Raw genomic sequence first — 25,232 nt, 5'->3', positions numbered from 1 at the left:
ATAAATTACACAACAGATTGGTGTTGTGTAAATTGTCCTTGACACGAAGTATACAAGGATATAATCGTGACTTGTTAAAAATAAAACAAATTTAACTTCTTATTTTACGAAGTGCTACATCAGCATAATAATACAATTTTCCCGTTGTTTATGAATTGAGTCAGTCTGAGGCGTTTAAAAATGTGGAAATCTTAAATGAAGTCAAAGTTTGATGTATTTTTGTCGAAACTAAGCGAAGAATTGCATAACATAAAGTATTTCTAAACACACTATTGCTTTTCACTTAAAATTACCACTATAGGTTACGTTTTATTCAAGTTAAAGAAAATACCAATATATTAAACAGTCAGTAAAATTACTTTTATTCTAAGCTAGTGGGTTCACATTTTCCTCAAGCAGACTTGACTCAGGTCTTTTCATGAACCCGCTGGTTGACTGGTAGAGCACAACAGTTCTCTCAGCTCTAACGGGTACCTGGCTCCGGTTGGGGGTAGAAGCAAGATTTGGCGTTGTACTGACCGTGGTTTCTTTTTTTTAAGACAAATAAAAAATAATCAAAACAAAGCTCTATTTCATCTGTATAGGGACAATTCGTTATGAACGATTAATACACGTTTTAAAGAAATACAAATAAAACTAGACGACCCAGTTTCCAGTTGGAAAACGGTCTGTAGGCTGTACTGCACAACACAAACCAATATTACATTACGCCCACCCCAATCTTTGTAATGTCCTCTAACTCCAAGTGAGTCCCCCTTACTAGACACAAACTTCGATCAATCCCATGGGGGCGTCTATTTATGGCTTCCAAGCAGGAACAAAAAAAAGGAACATACTAAACCGACTTATAACAACCCAATATATATATATATATATATATATATATATATATATATATATAATCTCCAGCGGGTGTACAATATAATGCTTTATATTATAGTTACACTATCTAAGGAGTAAAGGAGTAAAGTATTGATAATTGCCACGTAATGCTAAAGCGACATATATAACGCAAATCATACACCTAAAACAAAGCACCTTGAAGCGTTTAGTAAATATTAGCTGTTATGTAGTAAAACTTCCTTTCTATCGCAATTCAGTCGTTTTGTTTTATCAAAGATTTAAATGTTTATTTCATTCCACGGCTAACGACAGCCCTAACAATTGTTATTGCATTTAAAAGCTTTAAAGATTTTCATTATCTTACATACTTTGTAATTTTACTATATACTATATCTATAATATAACCAAGTATATTCTGTTGAGTGGAGATAGTACAAATTGACGTGCAGCGTCAAGTCAACATACCGCCTGACGTGCAGACGTAGCGGGCATGACACGGCAGTGGTTAACAAATTTTACAAGAAAACCTTTGCTCTTAACCAGATGAAAAAGGAAACAACCGGAGATAGACAATGATGATTAAACAGCCGAAACAATTTTGCCGAAACAATGTGTTTATATTTTTGTATACATCAATGAGTAAACATTTTCGGCCAATAAATAATAATATTTTTTATTATAACTTACTCAAACATCTTAAGTTAAACAAAATAAAAAAAGTAGTCTTTTATCATCTAAATTTAACTTAATTTACTGTTTAATTAGGGTAAGGTTTTAAAAATATTACTGCTTCTATCTTTCGAATTGTTATCTAGCAATACCAGCCCCCCAAACATCACACTTTACAGTTACAAGCAAAGTGACAGTGTTACAAGTTGTACTACTGGATTAATACAAGCAAATGATCGATTTGTATTTCATAGCGATGTTGATTTCAATTAAACTTAGCAAATGCCATTCATCACACTCGAGTCTCTTATATAGAGACTAAAAGTGTAGAGACAATTTCAAATCCCAAATAAAAGAACAGTTACATGTCATACAAAACAACACGGAAGTTCTAAATAAACTAATATCCAATTTTCACCAGGGTTTATTTGAGCTATTAGTAGGCCTACCATATAAAATTGTTCTATCTATTTTAATGGCTTAATTGAGGTATGAACATTTTAACTAACCTTAATCCTAAACAGATTGCCATCAATTGTAAATAAAGAATTGAAAACATACAGTACATAAAGAGGTTAGTTATACTAAAACAGAAACTTTATACTAAATCAAAGTACTGAAGCTTACCTTTTTTTCATAATAACTACACTGCCAGTAATTGAAAACAATTCAACGCGTTAAATTTAATATTACACCTCGTACACGTGTTGCGCCAGATAAATATAGTATATTAAGACATTTAAGTAAAATAATAAATAGGCCAAAAAATAGGATAAAAATCAATATGGTAAAACCTAACCCTAACCCCATAGCCAGAAGCATTAAATTTTTGGGAGGCTTTACTGGATCATCAGAAGCTTGACAAAAGAAAAATAATTTAATGAATAATATGTAACAGGTAAATTGCACAGTATTTAATGCAAGCCATGCAAAATATTTATTTTTTAAATTGGAATGTATATTATTATTTAAAAAAAACAAGTGTTTCAGGATGGAAGATTAAAAATAGAATAAATTTTATTAGTTTAAAATGACAAATTAATCAATTTTAAATTGGCTGCCTATAGTCTTTAAGTTTCTTATTTTTAAACCTTGCTTGGATTTCAACATATTTTTATTTCTTTAATAAAAAGACACTTCTTAAATCAAATGCAAATGAAATAAAGTATATATATATATATATATATATATATATATATATATATATATATATATATATATATATATATATATATATATATATATAAACATCACGTTCAGTAGGCGCGCAATGGTTTTTGAACGCAGCCATTACGTGATGGCGCAGCTATTGAAGGTGATGTCGCGTGTGGTGTGGTTGGCTAGACATGCCTACTAATTCGGTCCAAATTTTAATTAATTCATAAAAAATTAATTAGGCATCCAATTAAGTCAAATTTAGTTTCAGATTGCATTGTCTTCATGTCTTGACCCACGTGCCAAGTGTGAATCGTATCGGTCAAGTAGAAGTTTCCGAATTTTCACTCCTGCGTTTCCGTCTAGACAGACTTACGACTGACGACAGAGGAAGTGAGTTAAATAAAAGCTTGTAAAAAATATTTGGTTTTAATATAAGCCTATCTATTAAAAAGATTAAGTAAAATTAGAAAATATCTATGGTCTACCCTTTATATCTATGGAACAATGTATAAAGTAAAGTTTCCCTTTCAAACCTGACGGTCTATGGGGCAAGTGAAGCAGAGTTCACTTGTTTCAGTGACCTCAGCATATGAAAAGATAGTGTGGTCAGCACTATTCCCAGCCGCCTTTACTATCCCTAACGTGAGTTAGGTACCCATCAGAGTTGGGTGGACTCAGGGACAGTCTACTGACTTGAACCCGGATTTGAACTCAAGACTTACGTGTAAGCAGTCAAGCTCTCTACCGCTAGACCACTCCGTCCCACATGGAACAATGTATGTTACCATTAATTTTTAAAGCAACAAGAAAAGCCAAACATTTACCATGAATAATAGGGACATCAGTGTAAGCCCTTATTACATCAGTTGTGTTCAACTTTGCCAGCTCAGTCATTGCTGTGGAGTTACTCAGCCAAAGAGCAGCTAACCTGGTGAATGTGAAGTGGTAAACATTCCCTGAACGTGATGTACAGTAACACTCACTGCCGCCAGTCTGGCAGTAGCTGCTCATATAAACTGTGCAGAGCTGGGGGAAAAATAAAATAAAATCTAAATTTAGAAGAACAGTACAAACAAAATATTATTCTGGGCTTTTTAAATAATGTAATGGTTAATTGAAAAATAAAGCTTATACCTTACGATCCAACTTAGTTCTTATATATAATTTTAGTCATTGAAGTGTTTTAAGGCATTACGTAATTTTTTTTACCATCGTTATGGTAATAATGGCTGCCAAAAACGATGATTCTGACTTTCTGTTTTTAAACAATGATTTATGGTAATTTCAACAACACATACTTGTAATAGTTATTTATGTGTTTTATTCAATGAGACCAATCTAGTTTTAACAATCGTTGATTAGTGTTTGATGTAAACTTGCCTTTTATAAATATTTTCAGATTAATAGCTAAAAATATTGAGCAGAACATAAGATAAGCAAAACTTCAACGGGGAAAAAATATAACTTGATAAAGACAACACCCAACTAAGCCCATCTATTTGCTTGCTGTGTATTTGAATGGGAAGAATTCTAGCAGACATGTTTTGCTGAATGGTCAATCGCATCACAACAACACTACTTAAAAACTAACCCACCATAACAGTCATAGCACTTTAGCCATTTAAACACAAACAAGTTTTTTTCAAAAAGCATTTTCCAGGCTATAGATTAATATTGATATTAATATGGATATCAAATTAAAGGTTTTTTTAAAATGTTTACATCATCTTGAACAATAATGAAGATTAAAACCTTATGCTACTTATAATGCTAACCTAAAGCATTTTCAAAGTTTTTGTGTGCGTTCCTAATTCTATGTTGAAACACAGTCATGCAAGTGAACACAAATGATATAAAGTTTTGTTAACTGCACTAGTGTATATCATGCTCTTGAACGTTATTTAAATACAATCCAAATCCTCACTCTTCTTCTTCTCAATTGTAATGTTGAATGGGATTTCCTCCAACACAATTAGATTTCTAAGTATTACATGTCAATATGTTATGTGACATATAGGGAGCTGACTTCATTTTAGCCTGCTTTTCTTTCTGAATTAACTCATAGCCAATATCCTTACAATAATTTTTCTGTATTATTTTAACTTAAGTGATATTTTTACTAGATTTTGTAAACCTTTATCAAAAGAATTTTTTTTTGAGAACTTTAAACCTTCTTCTATAATAAAAAATAAAACTTTTCTTACAGTTTGAAACTGAAGAGCACCATTCTTTCTAAACTGAAATGGAATATCAAGGTTCCAATCAGTTGAATTTTGACCTTCCAGGTTTATTTCCCCAGTGAGTGTGATGACATCAACTCCCTCTAGAAGATCGCCTTCAGTGCATGAGTTGGGGGTTGCACTGTAAGACAATGTTACAGACTGTCCTGAAATAAAAATTCATTTATTAATTTTGCACTGTAATGGTAAGACAATGTAAGACTAGTAATTAGAATCTAGATTCTAGTAGCCTATTGGTAATACAATTTCCAGTAGAGGGGGGGGCACTTGAAATTTTTGTGGGGGGAGGGGGGAAGCTGTTAAATCTATATATATATAAAAGCAATGTATGTTTGTGTGTGTGTCTGTCAGTTTGTCCTTTATGCAATACTACACCTCGCATCACATTGCCGTGAAACTTTGTGAAGTTGTTGAGAATATTTATGGGGAGGTTTCTGCGTAAAAAAAAATTTCAAATTCGCCAGGGTGGCGCCCCGTCAGGGTGGCGCCCCGTCAGGGCGCGATTTGTTTTTTCTCTATATACGATATATAAAAATAAAAGTCGATTTTGGTTTGACACCATTCATCCGATCGCTATCATACTTTGGTGAGTTCATTAGAACACTTTGGGGAAGGGTTCTGTAAAAAATCATTTTTAATTTCACAAGGGTTGCGCCAAGGGAGGGTGCGATTTTTCTCTATATACGGTATATAAAAATAAAAGTCGATTTTGGTGTGACACCGTTATCCGATAGCCATGAAACTTTGGGGGAGTTGATTAGAACAATTTAGGGAAGGGTTCTGTAAAAAATGCTTTTTTAATTTCGCAAGGGCGGCGCCACGAGAGGCTGCGATTTTTCTCTATAGACGGTTTATAAGATTTCGGTTTCACACTGTTCATCCGTGTACCATGAAACTTTGGGGAGATGATTAGATTACTCAATGGTATTTTTCTGCAAAAAATATTGTTTAATATTGCAAGGGCGGCGCCCCCCGGGGGGGGGAGCGATTTTTTAAAATCTATACGCGGTATATAAAAATAAAACTCGGATGCGGCTCATCCGAGTGCCATGAAACTTTAGGGAGTATATGAGAATACTCCCGAGAATATTTCTGCGAAAAAGAAAACTAAAATTTCTTATGGGCGGCGCCATAAAGGGTACAACTTTCGTCAATACACGGTTTGGCGCCCAGAGTTTTAGAGCGACTATGTTGGCACTTGGCATCCTTTATAATATAAATGGTAAACAGAAATATATAATTACTGGGGAAGAACCCGGGCGGGGCTTCGCCCCTACCAGAAGAGATGCATGAAAAAACTGTGCACGCTAAACACTTTTTTTAGATTAGAAAAAGTTCCTCCCTCCGGGAAGGAAAAAGTCTGAAAGAAACACTGGTGTCAAGCTTAGCCACTACCCGAAGAATTGCATGAAAGAAACCACTTTTTAGATTAGACACATTAATTAGACGGTAATTTTATTATAGAGTATCGATGAAGAAATTTCTTTTGAGTTGGGGAGGGAGGGGAGGGGGCTCAGACGTTCTTACGCGGGGGATGGGCTTCGCCCCTACCCGAAGAATTGTATGAAAGAAACTCTTCACGCAAACCACTAGATTAGACAAAATTTCCTTTTTATTCAATGTTTACCCGAGAATCAATGACGTCATATTACTGTGTGCACTCTCCGGCTTGAGATTATTTTCTACTCTATGCTCAATACGACGTCATATTTCGTTTTCGTTTCACTTGTGTTTTCTCTAGAGCGTTCTTGTCAGATAGATACATACACAGATAGATAGACAGACAGCGAAACTATTATTATAGATATTTAGATAAATTTCTGGTTTATAATGTGCATGGGCTCACACATTTGGCAGCAGATGTTAAGAATTTTGGACCACTAGATTCTTTCAGTGCTTTTCCATTAGAAAATGTTTTGGGTATGTTGAAGAAACTTATTCGTAAACCACAGACACCACTAGAACAAGTTGTTAAGAGGTTATCGGAAAGAGCAGTCTCAGATAAAGGATTATTTTCATCTCAAGATTTTGTAACTGACAAGCCTTATCCTTTTCCAAAAAAAAATTGTCTTGGGCCATTGCCAAATGGTGTTAGATGTGATCAATTTGCTCAAATTAATTTTAAAGGTATCCTTTTTTCCATAGATAATGGAGAAAACTGTGTTAAAATTGAAGACACAATCTTCTTGCTTAGAAATATTCTCATTATGGATTTGTCTTCTGAACTAGTACTTGTTGTTGAGCGATTTCTAACATGTTAAGATTTTTTTCAATATCCATTATTGTCCTCAAAATTGAGCATTTTTGAGGTGTCAAATCTTTCTGGTAAATTAGAGACATTCAATGTATCAAAAATTGAACAGAAATGTGTTCTCTTACCATACAAAAAGAGATATGTGCTGCTTCCTCTGAATCACAAAAATAGTAGAATTTGTTTTATCTAATCCATTTAAGTCTTTAATTTTTATGTAAATACTGTGTATTCATATTTGTTGTAATTAGTATAGTTTATGTATTTAAGTCTGTATTAAAGTTAAAGAATGTACCACCTTCTCGAAACTGTTGAGGACAATGTAAGGATGGTGATGGTGGTGCCAGATGTGTGGCTGCTGCCTGGCAAAAATCAATGTTACTGGCCAAGCACACCCACTGCTGGAGATGCATGGGTGCGCAATGCAAAAGAGCCATGTGAGAGCTGGCAGATTTTTACATATGAGAAAATTCCGCACAGCAATGGTAAGAATTAATATATTTCTAAATTACCAACAATTACTTACATTAAAAATTTTAAATATTAAAAGTAACATATACTTAATATAATACAATTATATTATTGTTTTTTAATGTTTTATTATAACATTTAGACATTTTTTATCACATTACAGTTTCCTATGAAAAAATAAAATCCCTTGAGAGAAAGGCTCTAGAAAAGAGTGATGTTGAGAGCTCAAGATCAGAGCCACATCGGCAGTCACGGCCAACAATTAGATGGTATATATTACAATCTCTAATTTAGATCTTGAGCTAAATATATAGCCTCATTTAAGTTTGTTATGTTTGTATAAATAATGAAAATAAAAATTTTGCATTTGGAGTCCCAATGATGATTCTAAATCATCAGAATCATCACCTGCCAGAAAGAAGCAGTGCAGAGTCGTGGTGAGCAGTGTTTCTTCCAGACATTTTTCTCCGGGGGGGGCACTTGAAATCTTCGGGGGGGCGGTAAACTTTCTTCGGGGGGGCGGACACTGTTAAAAGTATATATTTTCTATATAAATTATATAAATTTCATTTCGTTCGGGGGGGCGGTAAAATATTTTCGGGGGGGGGCTTCGCCCCCCCGAAGAGATGCCTGGAAGAAACTCTGGTGGTGAGGCGGAGGTCAAGGTCACCTATACCTTCCAAAAAATATTTGCCACAACCACCTAAAGCTTCCAAAGCTGTTCCTAAACCACCTGCATCATATGCACAGTTTTCAGCGTCCCCTAGTTTTTTCTGGCTGTAAGTGTATTGTATTTTTTAAAATAAATCATTACTTTGTTAGCATTCTTGCTTTTGTTTGTAAAAAATGTTAGTAAAGATTTGACAAGAATTATTTCTTTTCTAGTCACCCAGCTAAGTACAGATCAGCTGATGCCGTTTTTTAAAAAGATTCTGGAAAACAATGCAGAGCTGCTTGAAGACATCCGGCGCCTGCATAGAAAAGTAGATAGACTTGAGGCTAAATTAAATGGTATGGGAGAGGGTATCCCAGAAACTATTCAGAGCTTGCCAGAAGGGTACACCTTTCCTTTACAGTCAGTTGAGCAAATAGTCAGTCTGGATAGTTGTCGGAATGACACTTCAGCACACAAGAGGATGGTAAGCAATGTTATAACAAAATTACTGTTAAATTAGAAACTAGAGTGTATTATATTTCTTTCAATACTTTGTATTAACTGAATACTTTTTGTTCAACAGAGTCTTTACCTCAGGGGTCATCCATAAATGACGTCACGCTTTTTTTTTTGACGATTTTTACCTCACACGTCGTCACAAAAAGCCAGACCCCCCCTAATATAACGTCACAACTCAGCCTACAACCCACCTCAAAATTGCTGTTGAATTTTTCTTACAACATCGATATTTTTCTAAAAAATCTTGTCAGAACTCTGTCAACATGGAGTATTTTTATCAAATTCCTATTATAATTTATTAAAACCGTTTTCTAAAACGCTAAATAACGGCTAAAACTCATTTTCTAACATTGCTTTTTTATAATGCAAAAAAGTGACGTCACACCATCTAACCCCCCCCCCCCCTCATCACACACCGTCACAAAATTACGGACCCCCCTCTCCCTACAAGTGTGACGTCATTTATGGACGACCCCTCAGCAACTATGGAGGTAAAAATGCTCGGCATGGTCTCTTCAGGGTTTTAAAAGAATTAATATGTCCTCAGTTGTCGACACTTTACTCATTTGAAGGCAAGAAAGGAAAACTGAAATTCAGTGACCTCCGGAACCTCAAGATGACAATTTTTGGTAAAATGAAAATGGCTTCTTTGCTTCCAATAACTTAAAATTATATAGGCCTATTTGTATATATCTATACAGAAAGACAAAGATGAGGTAAATGACAGATATATGGACAGAAGAATTGACAAGATGCTGATAAGTTTTACTAATATTTTTTTTCAGATTCTATACTAAGATCTTTTAAAAATTCTACTGTAAAAGAACTGGAAAAGGGGACAAGTGAATGGCTTGCCATGTCTGGTGACTGTGCAGGAGGGAGGAAAAAGAAGAGAGGGCCCCAACTAACAGCTACATAATCATAAGGAGGCTGAGTGATTATTTTAAGCATCAGCCCCCCCCCCCCCCCAATCCCATGTAAAACAAAATTGCACATCTTCATTAATGATATTTTTTAAAAATCAATTTTTTAATAGAAGTATAAGTTTATTCAAAATAACATAAATGCCTTAGTGTTAACTACATTGTAAATCTGTGAAAATGCTGAAATTTTTTAACAAATACTTTTACCCCAGTTAATTATATATGTATAAATTAAGTATTTTGTTTGAATGTTATTTTGTATATTTGTTTTTAATTTGTTTGTATAAAAATAAAAGTCAATACTACTATTTACATATTCATTTTCTATCAGTACTTTATAATAAAGTTATAGTTTTCTTACATTTGAATGGATTGTATAATACAGATTTTAATAGATGAACAGTTTTTTTGTGAATGCATTGCTGGTTTATTACATTTTGATTAAAGTTTCTTTCACATTTTGAAATTAACTTTGTAAATACTATGACTGATATGAGAATGGAGCTTTTTGTATGTTGAAAATCATTATTTGAGCCTAGTTGAGGCCAGGATATAATACAGGATGAGCCAAGGATTAGCCGAAATATAGCCATTATTGGGCCAAGATATAGCCAATATTGGGCCAAGAAATTGCCATTATTTGGCCAAGATGTAGCCAATATTGGGCCAGGATATAGCCAATATTTGGCCAAGATATAGCCAATGTTGGGCCAATATGTAGCCGGGATATAGCCAATATTGGGCCAAGATATAGCCAATATTTGGCCAAGATATAGCCAATGTTGGGCCAATATGTAGCCGGGATATAGCCAATATTGTGCCAACATTGCGCCAACATCATGCCGAGTTTCACTACCAATGTTTGGCCAAGGTTAAGCCAATGTTGAACCAAGATGTAGCCAATATTGGTAACCAATGTTTAGCCAATATTGGGCCAATACACGTGTGCTGACTGGGTATTTTATAATTTCCACTGTTTGTACAATTTTGCATAACGTAAAGAGAATATTAAATACACGCACATTGCTAAAACATATTAAAAGGATCAATGTCAAATATCGTTTTCGTTAATATTCCTAGAAAAAGTGGATACATTTAATAACATAATAACTGTAGGTTAGAAAAATATAATTAAACTGTTTAGTAATTTTGCCAAGGGAGGTATTTTAAAAATAAATTGAACTAAAAATGTGTGTGTGTGTAATGCAAAATCTACAAGACGGAATAATTGTTGGAATAATATAATTAGCAAAATGTGAATGCAAATTATGCAGACGTGTAAAAGTACATTATTGTTGGAATATTATAATTAGCATTGATTGATAAAAGGCGATCTTTTATTTATTTTATTCACTGAATGTACTGTTTAATAATTATATTTTTAATCAACTATTCTCCATTATTATATTAAGTCATCACATTCATTAGGTGCGCAATGGTTTTAGTCATGAAACTTTATTGTAAATTTTAAAAAGTACTGAAAAAAATGCCTGAATTTATAAAGTGCAATATGGTCGGTAAAACACGGATATTCTAAATACTGCCTTTAATTTATTTTATACACTGACCATATTGTTTACTAATTATTATTCTATCTTTCGGTTTGCGGACAAGCTAGGGGTTTTATAGCAGAGGCGTAGCAAGGGGGGGGGGCATATGTCCCCGGGCGCCGACCTTAGGGGGCGCCAATGTGGGTTGGAAAAAATTTGCGCGGGGGGGTGGGGAGGGTGGAAATCGAAAGTTTGAGAGCGGTGGGAGGGTGCAAATCGAAAGCTTGAGGGTGGGGGGGGGGGGGGGTGGTGCAAATCATAAGTTTGAGCTGGGGGAATTTTAAATCAAAAGTGGTGCAAATCGAAAGTCTAAGGGGAGGTACAAATCGAAAGTTTGAAGGGGTAGGGTGGAAATTGAAATTTTGAGGGGAGGGGGTGCAAATCGTAAGTTTAAGGGGGGGGGGGTCAAATCGAAAGTGTGTCCCCGGGCGCCGGAAAGGGTCGCTACGCCTCTATATAGTCATTCACTGTGCCAGACGCGTCCGGCGGCGCTCGGAAAGGGCGCGATTTGGCGCTACGGGCTAGACTGTGAGCAATATGCCTTTATGATTACATTTAAATTGAGTTAATGTTATGAGTGTTGTGTTTGTTTTTTCGTTTGTGTTTTTTTTTTGCGTTCGTTTGTGTTGTGTTTAGTTTTGTTCTGTTCCCAAGTTGGTACATTTAAAAAAGATTTACCGTAGCGGAGCACGGGATGCAGCTAGTAATCGTATTGCAATATTAAACAACTTGATAAGTCTGTTTTAAAGGCTAGGCCAAAATGAGACAGCACGATATCATCATTAATATTTAAATAACGTAATTATATTTTTATAGGGTTACTTCCCCTTAGCGAGAAATCGAGTCTAGTAGTTCGTGGATTGTGAAGGAACCGACTATGAAATCCCAATTTAATTCAATTTTCATTTTGACAAATGTTAGAATTCTCTAGATCTAGATCTATACCTTCTTGATGCTTTCAAATGTTTGCTGAAAAAAAAAGATTTGTTTACATTCTTATAAAATGTTACTGGACTTTAAAATATCTATAAATTTACGGAATCGCTTACTTATCTTTACGCTATCAATCATTAGGAATACGATACGGAGTCAATACGCAGCTACTAGGCTAGCAGACAAGTTCTGGCGCTAAAACAAGATAGACCTTATTCAACATTAGATTAGATAAAGATTTGAATTATCCAGACTCAAAAACAGCCTACAGTTGAAGTTTGTATATAATATAGAAGTGTAGATCTAGATCTATTACTAGATCTAGATCTAGATCTAGTTATTCGTAATACTTGTGTTATAGAATAGATAGACGATCTGGAATGAATGACTTCTTCTAGTCTAGATCTAGATCTAGATCTAGAATAGATCTAGAATCTAGATCTAGGCCCTAATCTAGATCTAGATTAGCTGATTAGATCTAGATTCCAGATCTAGATCTAGATCTAGAGGAAATCTAGATCTAGATAAATATAGTAAACAGATATCTAGTCTAGATCTAGAATCTAGATCTAGTACAGTGGTTCCCAAACTTTTTCGATTGGCAACCCCTCTTTTATAAACATTAAGTTTAAGTATTAAGTGACCCGCGACCCCCATAGAATTAAAAAGCCGAAATTAGTAAGGAAATTAATCAGGTAATCTATCGTTTTGGGTACGTAAAATCGCCCGTGACTTGTAATGTGAAAAACAGGTGACTCCTTAAATTTTAATAACTATTTCACATTTTGAGGAGGATTTATGTTTTTTTAAAATACAAACATGTTTTCTTGTTTCATTTATGTAACTGTTTTTAAAAAAATTGAATTAAAAATTTTCCGTTATAAATGAAGACTAGCGATGTTTCCAACAGATGCAACCATGCTCATTTACTATAGCAGCCATCTTGTTTAAGTTTTATTTTTATAAGTTTATAGCGCAAGATTCAAGGGGAAGCCACTCTATTTTACAAATGGCTGCTGTTTATATAGCAAATCTTGCTCTCAGACACTGCTGTTTAAAGTTAATTTCTGGCCTATATCGATATATTTAGCCATTGATTTAGGTTTATTATTTATTTATCTATAATATTTGACACAAACATATGACAATATACTTCTATTAAAGCCTTGACAATGAGGTAACGTTTTCGTACAATAATAGCTGCGGGCGATTTTACGTACCCAAAACGATAGATTACCATTAATCAGTACTTAGAATCTAAATAAGATTCTCTATTAAGACAAAAAGTCTAAAGTAGACTTTCAATATGAGTTATATTCTTGATAACTGTTTTAATATGATGAGTAAAACTGCATGCTATACTATAAAGTTAACTAGCCTCAACATTCATGAGGTTTTGTCATTCTCAGCATTTAATTTATTTGTTTGTTTTGTTTTTAATTAGAGAAGGTGTTGAAATCTGTTCTCTCAAAGATATGTAGACACAAAGGGAACTAAAACTCGAAAGGCAATCAATGCCGACGAAAAATCTCCATATATTTTTTATGTGTTTCGAATGACTCGTCTCAAATGACGTTTTAGCTTTGAAGGTTTCATAGAGCACAGTACGCATTGTTTCTTCTCGATTCAGTTTTCAGTGATTCAGTTAGTAAGGCCCCCCGATTGGGAACCCCTGAGCTAGTAGATCTAGATCTAGACCTCTAGATGTAGATCAATAAATCTAGATCTAGATCTAGAACTATTCTAGATATCTATCTAGATTTTCTAGAATCTAGATCTAGATTTAGAAAGATCTAGAGTCTAGATCTACTTTTAGATAGATCTAGATTCTTTTTGTATTGAATAACTATTGATTGACAAAATCCAATCGTGAATCATATGAGTCGGGTGTGTATCTAATCTTGACCTCTGCCAAACCCCTGAGCCTCACTGGTCGATACCCTGGGGTTCAATAAAACCCTGTTCAGATCAACTGTTCTAATCTAGATCTAGTCTAGAAATATCTAGATCTAGAGTCTATATTTTTTACAACTAGATCTAGATCCTAGATCTAAAACTAACTTTAAAAAATATGTTGTAAAACTACATATAAATTAGATTTAGTTTCCTCTAGATTTAGATCTAGATTGTATAGAGTACTAATCTAGAATCTATAGACGGGTGTTTGGAGATTGCGAGACACGAAATGGAGAGGCGGGAAAATGCGAGAAGATAATGCGAGACATGCCTGCGGAATTTAGGGAAAATAGCGAGACACTTTTTGCGAAAAAAAAGTTTTTTTCATGCTTTTTTACTTTCTCGTATAGAGAAAGTCTTGTAATCGTGCAAAAAAAAAAAATCAAGATTTTTACAAATCTCGACGTTTTACACCTCACTGATACGGAAAAACATAATTTTGCAATCTTGTCCGTATGTCTGTGTGTCTGTCTGTCTGTGTGTAAACACGATAACTTGAGTACCGTTACAGCTAGGTTGATGAAATTTCATATATACGTATTTTATCAAAATCGTAGATCCTGATCAACTTTTGAGCGATTTCCGATAACCGGAAGTGGTACTTTTTCTACTTTGAATTTTTCAAAAGCCTATAACTTGAGTACTATTTCAGATAGATAAATGAAATTTCACATATAAGTAAAAGATCTAATTCTCTACCTTCTGTCAAATTTTGAGTAATTTCCGTTGACCGGAAGTACTAATTTACGCTATTTTCGATTTCTCAAAAAACGCATGTAAATTTATAAAGTACTAATAATATTGCGCACTATAATGCAAATTTTGTTTTGGCGGTCGCTTGGTGCGCAATTTTTTTTTCTATGAGATTCTATTTTCTATGAGATTCTATTCTATTTTTAAAAGTTTAAGTAATTAAAAATCATGTCTATATTTCAAGTTATATAAGAATATTCGAGAAAGTTTAGGGGAGATCACTCCCGGTTTAGGGTGTGGGGAAATTGCGAGACGCGAAAAGCGAAATGGCGAGGCGGGAAAATGCGAGAAGGTAATGCGAGACATACCTGCGGAATTAAGGGTAAATAGCGAGACACTTTTTGCGAAAAAAAGTTTTTTTCTTTTTTTTTTCCATCTATATTTAAATTATTTTTTTTTGTTTTAAAATAAACAAGCATTTAGCCATACCCTTTAACACGAGTGTTGTATGTTGTTATTTTTTATCTAGATACTAAGAAGATAGATAGATCTATATCTAGATCTATCTATTTAAAAATCCTAACATCGTTGCTGTGCTACTGTCATCGCCCGCTCTTGTTAGCGAGAGGAAAATCACGTCTCAGTCGGCATTAATTTAAAAATCTAGCCGGCTCATGTTTATACAAACTGAGCTGTGTCATTGTGAATTGGTATAATCTTGTCAGCAGGAGAGATATTTTGCAACATATATTTATGGATTTTTGTACTTGCAAAAAGTGTAAAAGTATAAACAATTCTAAAAAGTGCAATTTATTTTTTTATTAAGTAATTTTAGTTACAAACAAAATTAACAAACAAAATCTTCTGAAACAGTCCTCAAACACACCTTGTGACACAATCTTTCACACCCAGTACATCTAACCCAGTTCATTATACTCCCATTTATACATTTTTCTTTTGCTACTTCTTCCAATCCACATTCACAACATTTCACATTCTCATTACAGTTGACCTCCTCGTTCATCCCACAAACAACACTGGCACCCATGTTCTCATCATCATCATCCGCACGCTCAACGTCTGTTTTCCGTTTTTTATAATTTGTATTTTTTATCATTTCTGTAATTTTGGCCAATGTATTAAAACAGTTTTCTAAAACGCGAAAAAACGTCTAAAATTCTTTTTCTAACATTGCTTTTTTATAGTGTGACTTCACTTCTAACCCCCCCCCCCCTCTCCTCCCCCTCATCACACATCGTCATAAAATTACAGACCCCCCCCCTACGAGTGTGACGTCATTTATGGAAACCCCAAATAACACCACCACCAAAACCAAAAAATTCAGATAAGTTCAACTTGGTTTTAAAAATATTTGAAGTAGGCCCATAGCTTACGATATAGCACGAGCAACTGATAGCGGCGGCTATAATTCAAAATTTCTATGCAACAATAGAAAATATGTTTGCGGCGGCAGCGGATCCGGGCACGGCGATCTTCAAAGACGGTAAATCAGGCGGCCTCGGCGTTCCACACAAAAGACAGAAGTTGATCTATCGTCGGCGGAATTTCCGTCGGTTTCGAACGAGGTGGTATTCTAAGTCGACACAAAAGATGGGGGGAGTTGACAAATCATCAGTATGTCTAGCGACGGAAAAATCAGAAGTTTTAACAATGTAAACGAAACGTCTTTGAAGTCTGGACCAAATACCACTGAAAATCGGGTGCGGTAAATTTTTCGCAGAAATCTTCGCATTTCAACACCACCCAGCGTAAGTATCGGCTTGTGGTAAAATGCGAGACAAAAAAGTCACGTGACCGTCTGTTTTCGCGCCATTCTCGCATTTTCCCGCCTCGCCATTTCCCTTTTCGCGTCTCGCAATTTCCCCATACCCTCTATTGACTATAGAGGCTAATATTCTAGATCTAGATATTATTTTTACAAATGAAGACAATGTCTTTAATAAAGACAATCATACAGATCTAGATTTTGTATTTTAATACTCTAAAGCAAGCTATTATACAATCATTAGTCAAATAATTTAGTTTGTAAATTTTATATCTAGATCTAGCTACTTTGTAGCTAAACAGTAGTCACCAAATTCATTTAAGGACCAAGTTGGTTCAGGAGGTAAGATTGACTCATAATAGAAAATTCTAATTGGCTCTGAGATTTGTGAAGGTCACTGCTAAACAGAATGGTAATTAGATCTATTTTTACTATTTAATACAATGATATCAGTTAGAAATGGAGGAATGTTACTTAATAATTCATTGAGTGAGCAAAAGTAAATGTGCAAAATCAAGAGAGAGGTCTACTCCTGCACATTGTCATTTGTTGTTTAGTAGGCCTAAAGAAACAGGGGCTAGTAAGGGAAGAGTGGCTTAAGATAGTTCCACACAGGTGCTTGAGATCTATTGCTCAATGGTGCTACTAGAAGAACACTCAAATGCAGGAACATAAAAACTATTTAGTGTTTCCTAGGTTATTGTTATGAAGCGTAGTCACCATTATGGTTAGTATTGATGGTGGTGATGACTGCAGTGAGAGGTTCAAATAAAACGGCAACACAATTTCAGCTGAACAACTTTCATGGTTACTATTTTTGGTCTTGTCTAACTAGGAAATAAATTCAACATCAATAGTGATCAGCCTTAGGGGCCAGCCCTATCACACATTACAAAACACAAAAACACGACTACATCCTAGCAAGCCTAACGTTCAACTCCTATCTTTCTGGCCCAAGCTTCACCCTTTCTACCCCTGCATGACCCCGGCATTCCAGCGAGGGGGAGGGACGGGCGCCTGCAAATGCTAGGTGGGACTGATGCATTGTGTCCCAGTTCAGGTGTGGGGGGGGGGGGGGGGATTCAGGTGTGGGACAGGAGGGTGTTGGGGTAGATACCCACTAGCGGTGGGACAAGGGGGGTTGGACTCAGTTACAAAAGTTATCATAAGGAATTAATTTTTTAAAATATTTTAAATATGAAAGTTGTAAACCAAAAAATCATCTTTTTTTTAAAAAAAAAACCTCTTTAAAGATTAGCAATAAAATGTTAGAAAAGGTTTTTTAAATTTAATGAAATACTTTTATAACTGATGAAAGATATACTGTTGTATTTTCAGCTATGGAAAATATGAAGCTAAAAGTAGAACATTTGCCCACATCAATAAAAGAATTTTTTACACCTGAAGAATTTGCTGCTATACCTGAATATGAAAAGAAGCATCTCAGCAGCTTGAGACAAAATTACGAAGTGCTTAGAAGTGCAGGTGAGATTTTTATTTGCCATTTAGTTTTAGTATGTATTTTTTTTTTTTTCTGTTCTAGGCTTATCTACAGACTTTTAAGGCAATGTTGTTCTTTAAGGCTTCAATTTTCAATAGCTATTAGCAGTGCAGTATACAGGTTTTTTAAGAGCATTTTCTTATCTATTTGTTACCTTTCTCTTGATTTTATAGCACTCCCTATGCAAGTTTAATGTAGTTCTTAAGTAGAGTTAAATATTGGACATGTTCTCATTTTTTGTCCATTCATTTCACCAAAGTTTAAAGTTACTGTTCAGCCATGTTTAATTAGAAATAGTTTTTCTTTACATAATTTTTATACATTTATTTTTCAGGCCTTTCTGTAGAGCCTCCTGAATTTATGCTTAAGAAAAAGAAGAAAAAAGTGGTGCTAGACTTATCCTCAGATTCTGATGATTCTGATTCTGACTGGACCCCAGCATTGGAGGCTACACCACGAAGTAAAACTTTAAAAAAATAGAATCAATTGTTTGTTGTCTCAAATGTTTATTGAATTAACATCTGATTGTGCTAATATGTGGAGAGAGAAAGAACAAGAATGAATTGTTTGATGTGTCAAATATTTAATAGGCTCAACAACTATGTGTATATAAGTGGAGAAAGAAAGAAGACAGGATTAATTGATGGGTAAAATGTTTCATTGCATTAACAACTATGTATGTAAATAGGTGGAGAGAGAAAAAAGACAACAAATGTTGCTCTGTGTCATCCTGAGATGAGTAAAGAGAAAACCAAACCCAAGGTTGAGATTTTTTTTGCATCAATTTAATAAAACTTCCTAAGCAAAAAGTATTCTTTTTCAAACCCATTGCCCTATATAATCCAACCAGAGTAAATAAGTAGGGGATAGGGGTTCAAAATCAACAACTATCTTCCTGTTCACCCACATTACAACACTGTTACATAAACTGTACACAGCATTAACATGTAATGCTAATCTTTACAATTTTAAACTTTTTAGGCAGTACAAGTTAAAAAAAGGCAGCCTTGTTTTCCATCAAAAACTGCTGTAGAGAAAGAAGCAAGACACACATATCCTCTACGTAGGAAAAGAGTGACCAGCTACATGTCTCTGGACATTCCTGAAGACGATGAGCATCTCTGTTAGTTATTTTGTACATGATAAGTTTCTTTGTTAGTTTGTGTTTTAGCTATTTTGTATATGAAGAATATCAATGTTAGTTCTTTTGTACTTTTTTGTATAGGATGAGTATTTCTGTTAGTTCTTTTGTAGATGATGAATATTTTATTTTTCATTCTAGTTATTTTGTACATGATAACTATCCCTGTTACTTGTTTACAAAATCAATATAATCTCTTCCTGCTTTGCTTCCCTAGTGTGAGTTAGGCGCCCTTTAGAATTATATTGACTTTTAAACTTCCTACAGACTTGAGTCTGGGATCCAAACCCAAGACTTCTGGGTTAGCAGTCGTAAGCTCAACCTTCCGACCACATTCTTCCCTGTTTATTAACTACTTTAGTGTAATCATATATGTTTTGTATCCCCCCCCCCCCTTTTCACTGTGTTTGCTGTTTTAAGAATGAAAAAACTATTTAAAAAAATATCATTTGTACTCTTAGGGGACAGATTAGTAGAGCACCTAACCACTGGCATAACAACTTAGTCTCTGCAGATGCTCCTGAGTTTACCCAGAACATCTTTTTTTTACTTATAGCCAATGTGATTGTGCATCTGTGTTTGTTAAAGTTGTTTACAATTAAAAATACTCTACATTAAGGTTTGCTGAACTAAACTACAAATGCTTTTAAATCTGTTGTCCTTATATTCGGTTGTTGTATTGCTGCTAGGCATTAATCTGTGTATCATCAAGTTAGTAGAACTAACAAATGGTTAGGTAATTGATTGTGCTATGATATCCCACTTTGTAGTTTAGATGTTTTACATTTGTGTTTCAGTTTGTGAAGATTGCAACATTGAATACATAGGGGATTGTACTGAACATGGTCCTCTAAATATTTTATCGGATTCACAGGTAAATAAAACAGTGCTGCTTTGAGTTTATATTTTCTCTGCATTATTTGTGATGATTAAATGCCTTGAAAACTTCACTGAGTAAGGTCTAGCAGGTTTACTAGATAGGGTATTGTTGTATAACAAATATGATTAATAATAACTCTAGTAAAGGAGGAACAATACTAAGAAAAATGATATACAGTTTTTTATGGTGAAATAGGTTCCCCCAGACTGCATCAGGGGCAAGGACAAAGATTATTGTAAGAAAACTCTGCCCACTGGTCTAGTCATTAAAACATCCAACATACCTTATGCTGGACTTGGTGTTTTTGCCTTAACATCCTTTCCTGCGCGGACAAGGTTTGGGCCATATGTTGGGAAGAAAGAGAAAAATGAGCAGATGGCACATGACTCTGGGTATTGTTGGCAGGTGAGCAATGTAGTGAAAGAAACTGTTTGATGCTAGTACAAGTTTTTACCCATTTAATGCCCATTTTATTTGTAGATTTTCTTATAAGGAGCTTTGTTAGTTTAAGCACTTTCCAGAATTTGTAAAGTACATGTATTAATGTTTTTTTTTATTGAACACTTTGTTTCCCATGCACAAAGCATTATTGCTTTAATTTATATGCTTCCTCAGATTTTCAAGGATGGGAGACCATCCCATTTTGTTGATGCCAGTGACAGCTCTGACTCTAACTGGATGAGATTTGTAAACTGTGCTCGCTGCGAGGATGAGCAGTGTGTCACAGCATACCAGCACAAAGGTGAAATCTACTACAGAGCTCACAGGGAGATCAGTGCAGGCACAGAAATACTGGTAACTAACAGATCATCTCATCATCTTTTCCTGTTCATGTCCAAGACGTAAGGGGCAAATGTAGTAGAGTTGATCTATTTCAATAACCTTGACCAGCCGCATTAGTTTCCTTGATGGGAGTCGGGTACCCATTAGAGCTGGGTGGATTCAGAGACGTTCTACAGACTCGAACCCATGATCTTAGCTCGAGACATTCAGGTTAACAGTCATAAGTTCAACCATTCAACCACGCCATCCCTTACTAGCTTAAAATCTCCATCAAAACTTACTGACATTTTGGGGGCTGGTATAGACATAATTATTTCTTTGCTTCCATGTTGCAATATATAGTGTACCGTTTTACTTACTAACTGCAAAAAAAAGATATTTGATTGATCTTGACAGTAAGTTATTTCTTGTCAGAATAACCCAATCATGTCAGGTGTAGATCACTTTTTTTTTAGCTTGGATTATTAGCACCACTGGTGATTGATTAAAAATGTTTTTAGAAGAAATGTGTTCATAACAAAAATTCATTATCAACTAATATTGTCTAACCATTGCTAATTTATAACTGAATTTGTAATATTTTTTAAAATGTGAGACATGGAAAAAGTAGTTGAAAAAAAGCTAAATATAAATATTTTTTAAATAAAGTAATCCTGTCTTATGTTTTACTCATTAATCTATTGTTTAAAAAGCTACTTGTGTCGTAAGTTATCTAGAGGTAATCAGCACTTCAATAGATTTAAGTAAGAATCTAGTAGGAGTCTAGTGTATGGTGTATTACTATGACTTTTAATTTTGAAACTATTTCCTAGTGATACTTTTCCTAGCCACACCCAATGATTCCAATGGATTGAATCTTGTGTTTAAGTTAACTAGTAGGCTACTGAACAGTATTCTGGCATTTTCAGGTTTACTATGGTGACAGTTATGCCAGAGACCTTGGCATTCACATCCAGAGAGTTGGTGTTGTAAGCAAGAACAGTTTAACAAACATGGAGAACAATGACTCTGGTAATAAGCTTACTCAGTTCTTTACACTGATCATCTCATCTCTGTGATCTCATTTTTAGTCGTTATCGTTGATACAATAGACTTGTCATTCTGTTTTGCCATCACTATGTCCACTGTATCAGTCAGTCATCACTGTGTCCAATGTATCAGTCAGTCATTACTGTGTCAGTCATTCATCACTGTGTCCAGTGTTTCAGTTAGTCATGTATGTGTCCATTGAATCTATTTCTGCTGTCATCACTGAGTCCAATGTAAGAGTCGGTTACTCATCACTGTGTCCACTGTATTGCTCGTTAATGTATCATTCAGTTATCAATGTATCAGTCAGTCATTTCTGTGTCCTTTGTATCAGTCATAACTGTGTTCACTGTATAAGTCATCAATGTGTCAGTCATCACTGTGTCCATTGTATTAGTCAGTCTGTATCAATCCATTATTACTGTATCAGCCAGTCATTTCTGTGTCCACTGTATCAGTCATCTGTGTTCACTGTATCAGTCAGTCATCACTGTGTGCACTATATCAGTCATCACTGTGTCCACTGTATCAGTCATCACTGTGTCCACTGTATCAGTCATCACTGTGTCCACTGTATCAGTCATCACTGTGTCCACTGTATCAGTCATCACTGTGTCCACTGTATCATTTAGTCATCACTGTGTCTACTGTATCAATTAGTCATCACTGTGTCCACTGTATCATTTAGTCAGCATTGTCTCCACTGTATCATTTAGTCATCACTGTGTCCACTGTATCATTTAGTCAGCATTGTCTCCACTGTATCAGTCAGTCATCAATGTGTCCACTGTATCATTAAGTCATCACTGTGTCCACTGTATCAGTCATCTGTGTTCACTGTATCAGTCAGTCATCACTGTGTGCACTATATCAGTCATCACTGTGTCCACTGTATCAGTCATCACTGTGTCCACTGTATCATTTAGTCATCACTGTGTCTACTGTATCAATTAGTCATCACTGTGTCCACTGTATCATTTAGTCAGCATTGTCTCCACTGTATCATTTAGTCATCACTGTGTCCACTGTATCATTTAGTCAGCATTGTCTCCACTGTATCAGTCAGTCATCACTGTGTCCACTGTATCATTTAGTCAGCATTGTCTCCACTGTATCATTTAGTCATCACTGTGTCCACTGTATCATTTAGTCATCACTGTGTCCACTGTATCATTTAGTCATCACTGTGTCCACTGTATCATTTAGTCAGCATTGTCTCCACTGTATCAGTCAGTCATCAATGTGTCCACTGTATCAGTCAGTCATCATTGTGTCCACTGTATCAGTCAGTCATCATTGTGTCCACTGTATCATTTAGTCATCACTGTTTCCACTGTATCATTTAGTCATCACTGTGTCCACTGTATCAGTCATCACTGTGTCCACTGTATCAGTCAGTCATCACTGTGTCCACTGTATCAGTCAGTCATCAATGTGTCCACTGTATCAGTCATCACTGTGTCCACTGTATCAGTCATCACTGTGTCCACTGTATCAGTCAGTCATCACTGTGTCCACTGTATCAGTCATCACTGTGTCCACTGTATCAGTCAGTCATCAATGTGTCCACTGTATCAGTCAGTCATCACTGTGTTCACTGTATCAGTCAGTCATCACTTTGGCCACTGTATCAGTCAGTCATCACTGTGTTCACTGTATCAGTCAGTCATCATTGTGTCCACTGTATCAGTCAGTCATCACTGTGTTCACTGTATCAGTCAGTCATCACTTTGGCCACTGTATCAGTCAGTCATCACTGTGTCCACTGTATCAGTCAGTCATCAATGTGTCCACTGTATCAGTCAGTCATCACTGTGTCCACTGTATCATTTAGTCATCACTGTGTCCACTGTATCAGTCAGTCATCACTGTGTTCACTGTATCAATCAGTCATCACTGTGTTCACTGTATCAGTCAGTCATCACTTTGGCCACTGTATCAGTCAGTCATCACTTTGGCCACTGTATCAGTCAGTCATCACTTTGGCCACTGTATCAGTCAGTCATCACTTTGGCCACTGTATCATTCAGTCATAACTTTGGCCACTGTATCAGTCAGTCATCACTTTGGCCACTGTATCATTTAGTCATCACTCTCCAGCTTAATTATTATTTTCATTGTTTTTATATCCCTGTTGTCTTCATCTTTATTCACATTATCACTAAATAAATCACTTCACAATGAAAAAGTTTATAAAATGTTAACACTTATTGTCAGGTTAACTGTATTTTTTGTTAGCAATCCTTATATAAGTATGTCTTTCCTGTATTAGATAAAGTTGTCAGTTATTTTTATAAAAACATTTGTTGCAGATATATATCCATGTCAGCATTGCCGAGTGGCCTTTTCAAAACTTTCCTATTTGAATACACACCTGAAATACAGACATGGAGGTGAAGGCATTGTCAATAGGGGTTTGGATCCTATTGATGACACTACTGTACATTCTTCTTCCCAGTCATCAAACTTACATCAAAACCAGATAACTCACATTGGAGATAAGCCTTATAAGTGTGACAAATGTGGTAAATGTTTTACAAACCTTTGTAATTTACAGAACCACCAAAGAATTCATAGAAGAGAAAAGCCTTACAAGTGTGACAAATGTGGTCAATGTTTTACAAACCTTTGTAATTTACAGAACCACCATAGAATTCATACAGGAGAAAAGCCTTACCAGTGTGACAAATGTGGTAAATGTTTTACAAGGCTTGATGGTTTACAGATACACCATAGAATTCATACAGGAGAAAAGCCTTACAAGTGTGACAAATGTGGTAAATGTTTTAGAGAGCTTGGTACTTTACAGAGCCACCATAGAATTCATACAGGAGAAAAGCCTTACAAGTGTGACAAATGTGGTCAATGCTTTACAAGCAGCTCAAATTTATCCAGACATAAAAGAACCCACAGCTGAAATATGACTTTAAACATCTCTATGTCTAAGATTATCATCAATTCTATCATTCAATCGTCATCTGTCATGCCTTGTACTGTGGTTCACATTTCCTTATGTAAAATAACTGCTAAAACATTTTCTTTTATCATTAAAGTTTTAGATATCAAACTTTGTTAGTTTTTAAAATTGTTCTTACATATACTATATAGGTAGGGCCTACTTAATTCTAGTCAAATCAATGCAGTTTTTTTTTTTCAAATAGCAAGAACAATCAATTAGTTGAATTCGTTACAAAGTTCAAATGTTATTATACAGTTTGAAAATGTTAGGTAGGTTGCTATGCGAGAGGTTT

At 35.1% G+C, this 25,232-nt stretch overlaps 2 protein-coding genes across 3 annotated transcripts; one reads left to right on the top strand and one right to left on the bottom strand.

Moving 5' to 3' along the window:
- Window positions 1-366: 366 nt before the first annotated feature.
- Window positions 367-6,115, bottom strand: LOC131953586 (uncharacterized). Its single transcript, XM_059316821.1, has 4 exons — window positions 6,109-6,115; window positions 4,875-5,056; window positions 3,456-3,696; window positions 367-527 (listed from the first exon to the last, which is right to left on the bottom strand). The coding sequence occupies exons 1-4, from the start codon at window positions 6,113-6,115 to the stop codon at window positions 367-369; spliced, it is 591 nt and encodes a 196-aa protein (XP_059172804.1).
- Window positions 6,116-12,388: 6,273 nt separating this feature from the next.
- On the top strand, window positions 12,389-25,000 carry LOC131953587 (zinc finger protein 391). Of its 2 annotated transcripts, XM_059316822.1 has the most exons (10): window positions 12,389-12,488; window positions 17,986-18,132; window positions 18,483-18,608; window positions 18,837-18,910; window positions 19,130-19,271; window positions 20,087-20,163; window positions 20,365-20,574; window positions 20,785-20,964; window positions 21,861-21,963; window positions 24,294-25,000. In XM_059316822.1, exons 2-10 carry the CDS (start codon window positions 17,988-17,990, stop codon window positions 24,896-24,898), a joined length of 1,662 nt encoding a protein of 553 aa, XP_059172805.1. In that variant the 5' UTR covers window positions 12,389-12,488; window positions 17,986-17,987; the 3' UTR covers window positions 24,899-25,000. The 2 variants fall into 2 exon arrangements, with proteins under 2 accessions (XP_059172805.1, XP_059172806.1); XM_059316823.1 differs by lacking the exon at window positions 20,365-20,574.
- Window positions 25,001-25,232: the final 232 nt, after the last annotated feature.

The sequence above is a fragment of the Physella acuta genome, unplaced genomic scaffold, assembly GCF_028476545.2.
Source record: "Physella acuta isolate Inbredline_101_S28 unplaced genomic scaffold, ASM2847654v3 ptg000932l, whole genome shotgun sequence".
Taxonomy (NCBI): Eukaryota; Metazoa; Mollusca; class Gastropoda; family Physidae; genus Physella; species Physella acuta.
This window is presented reverse-complemented; position numbering and strand designations above follow the sequence as displayed.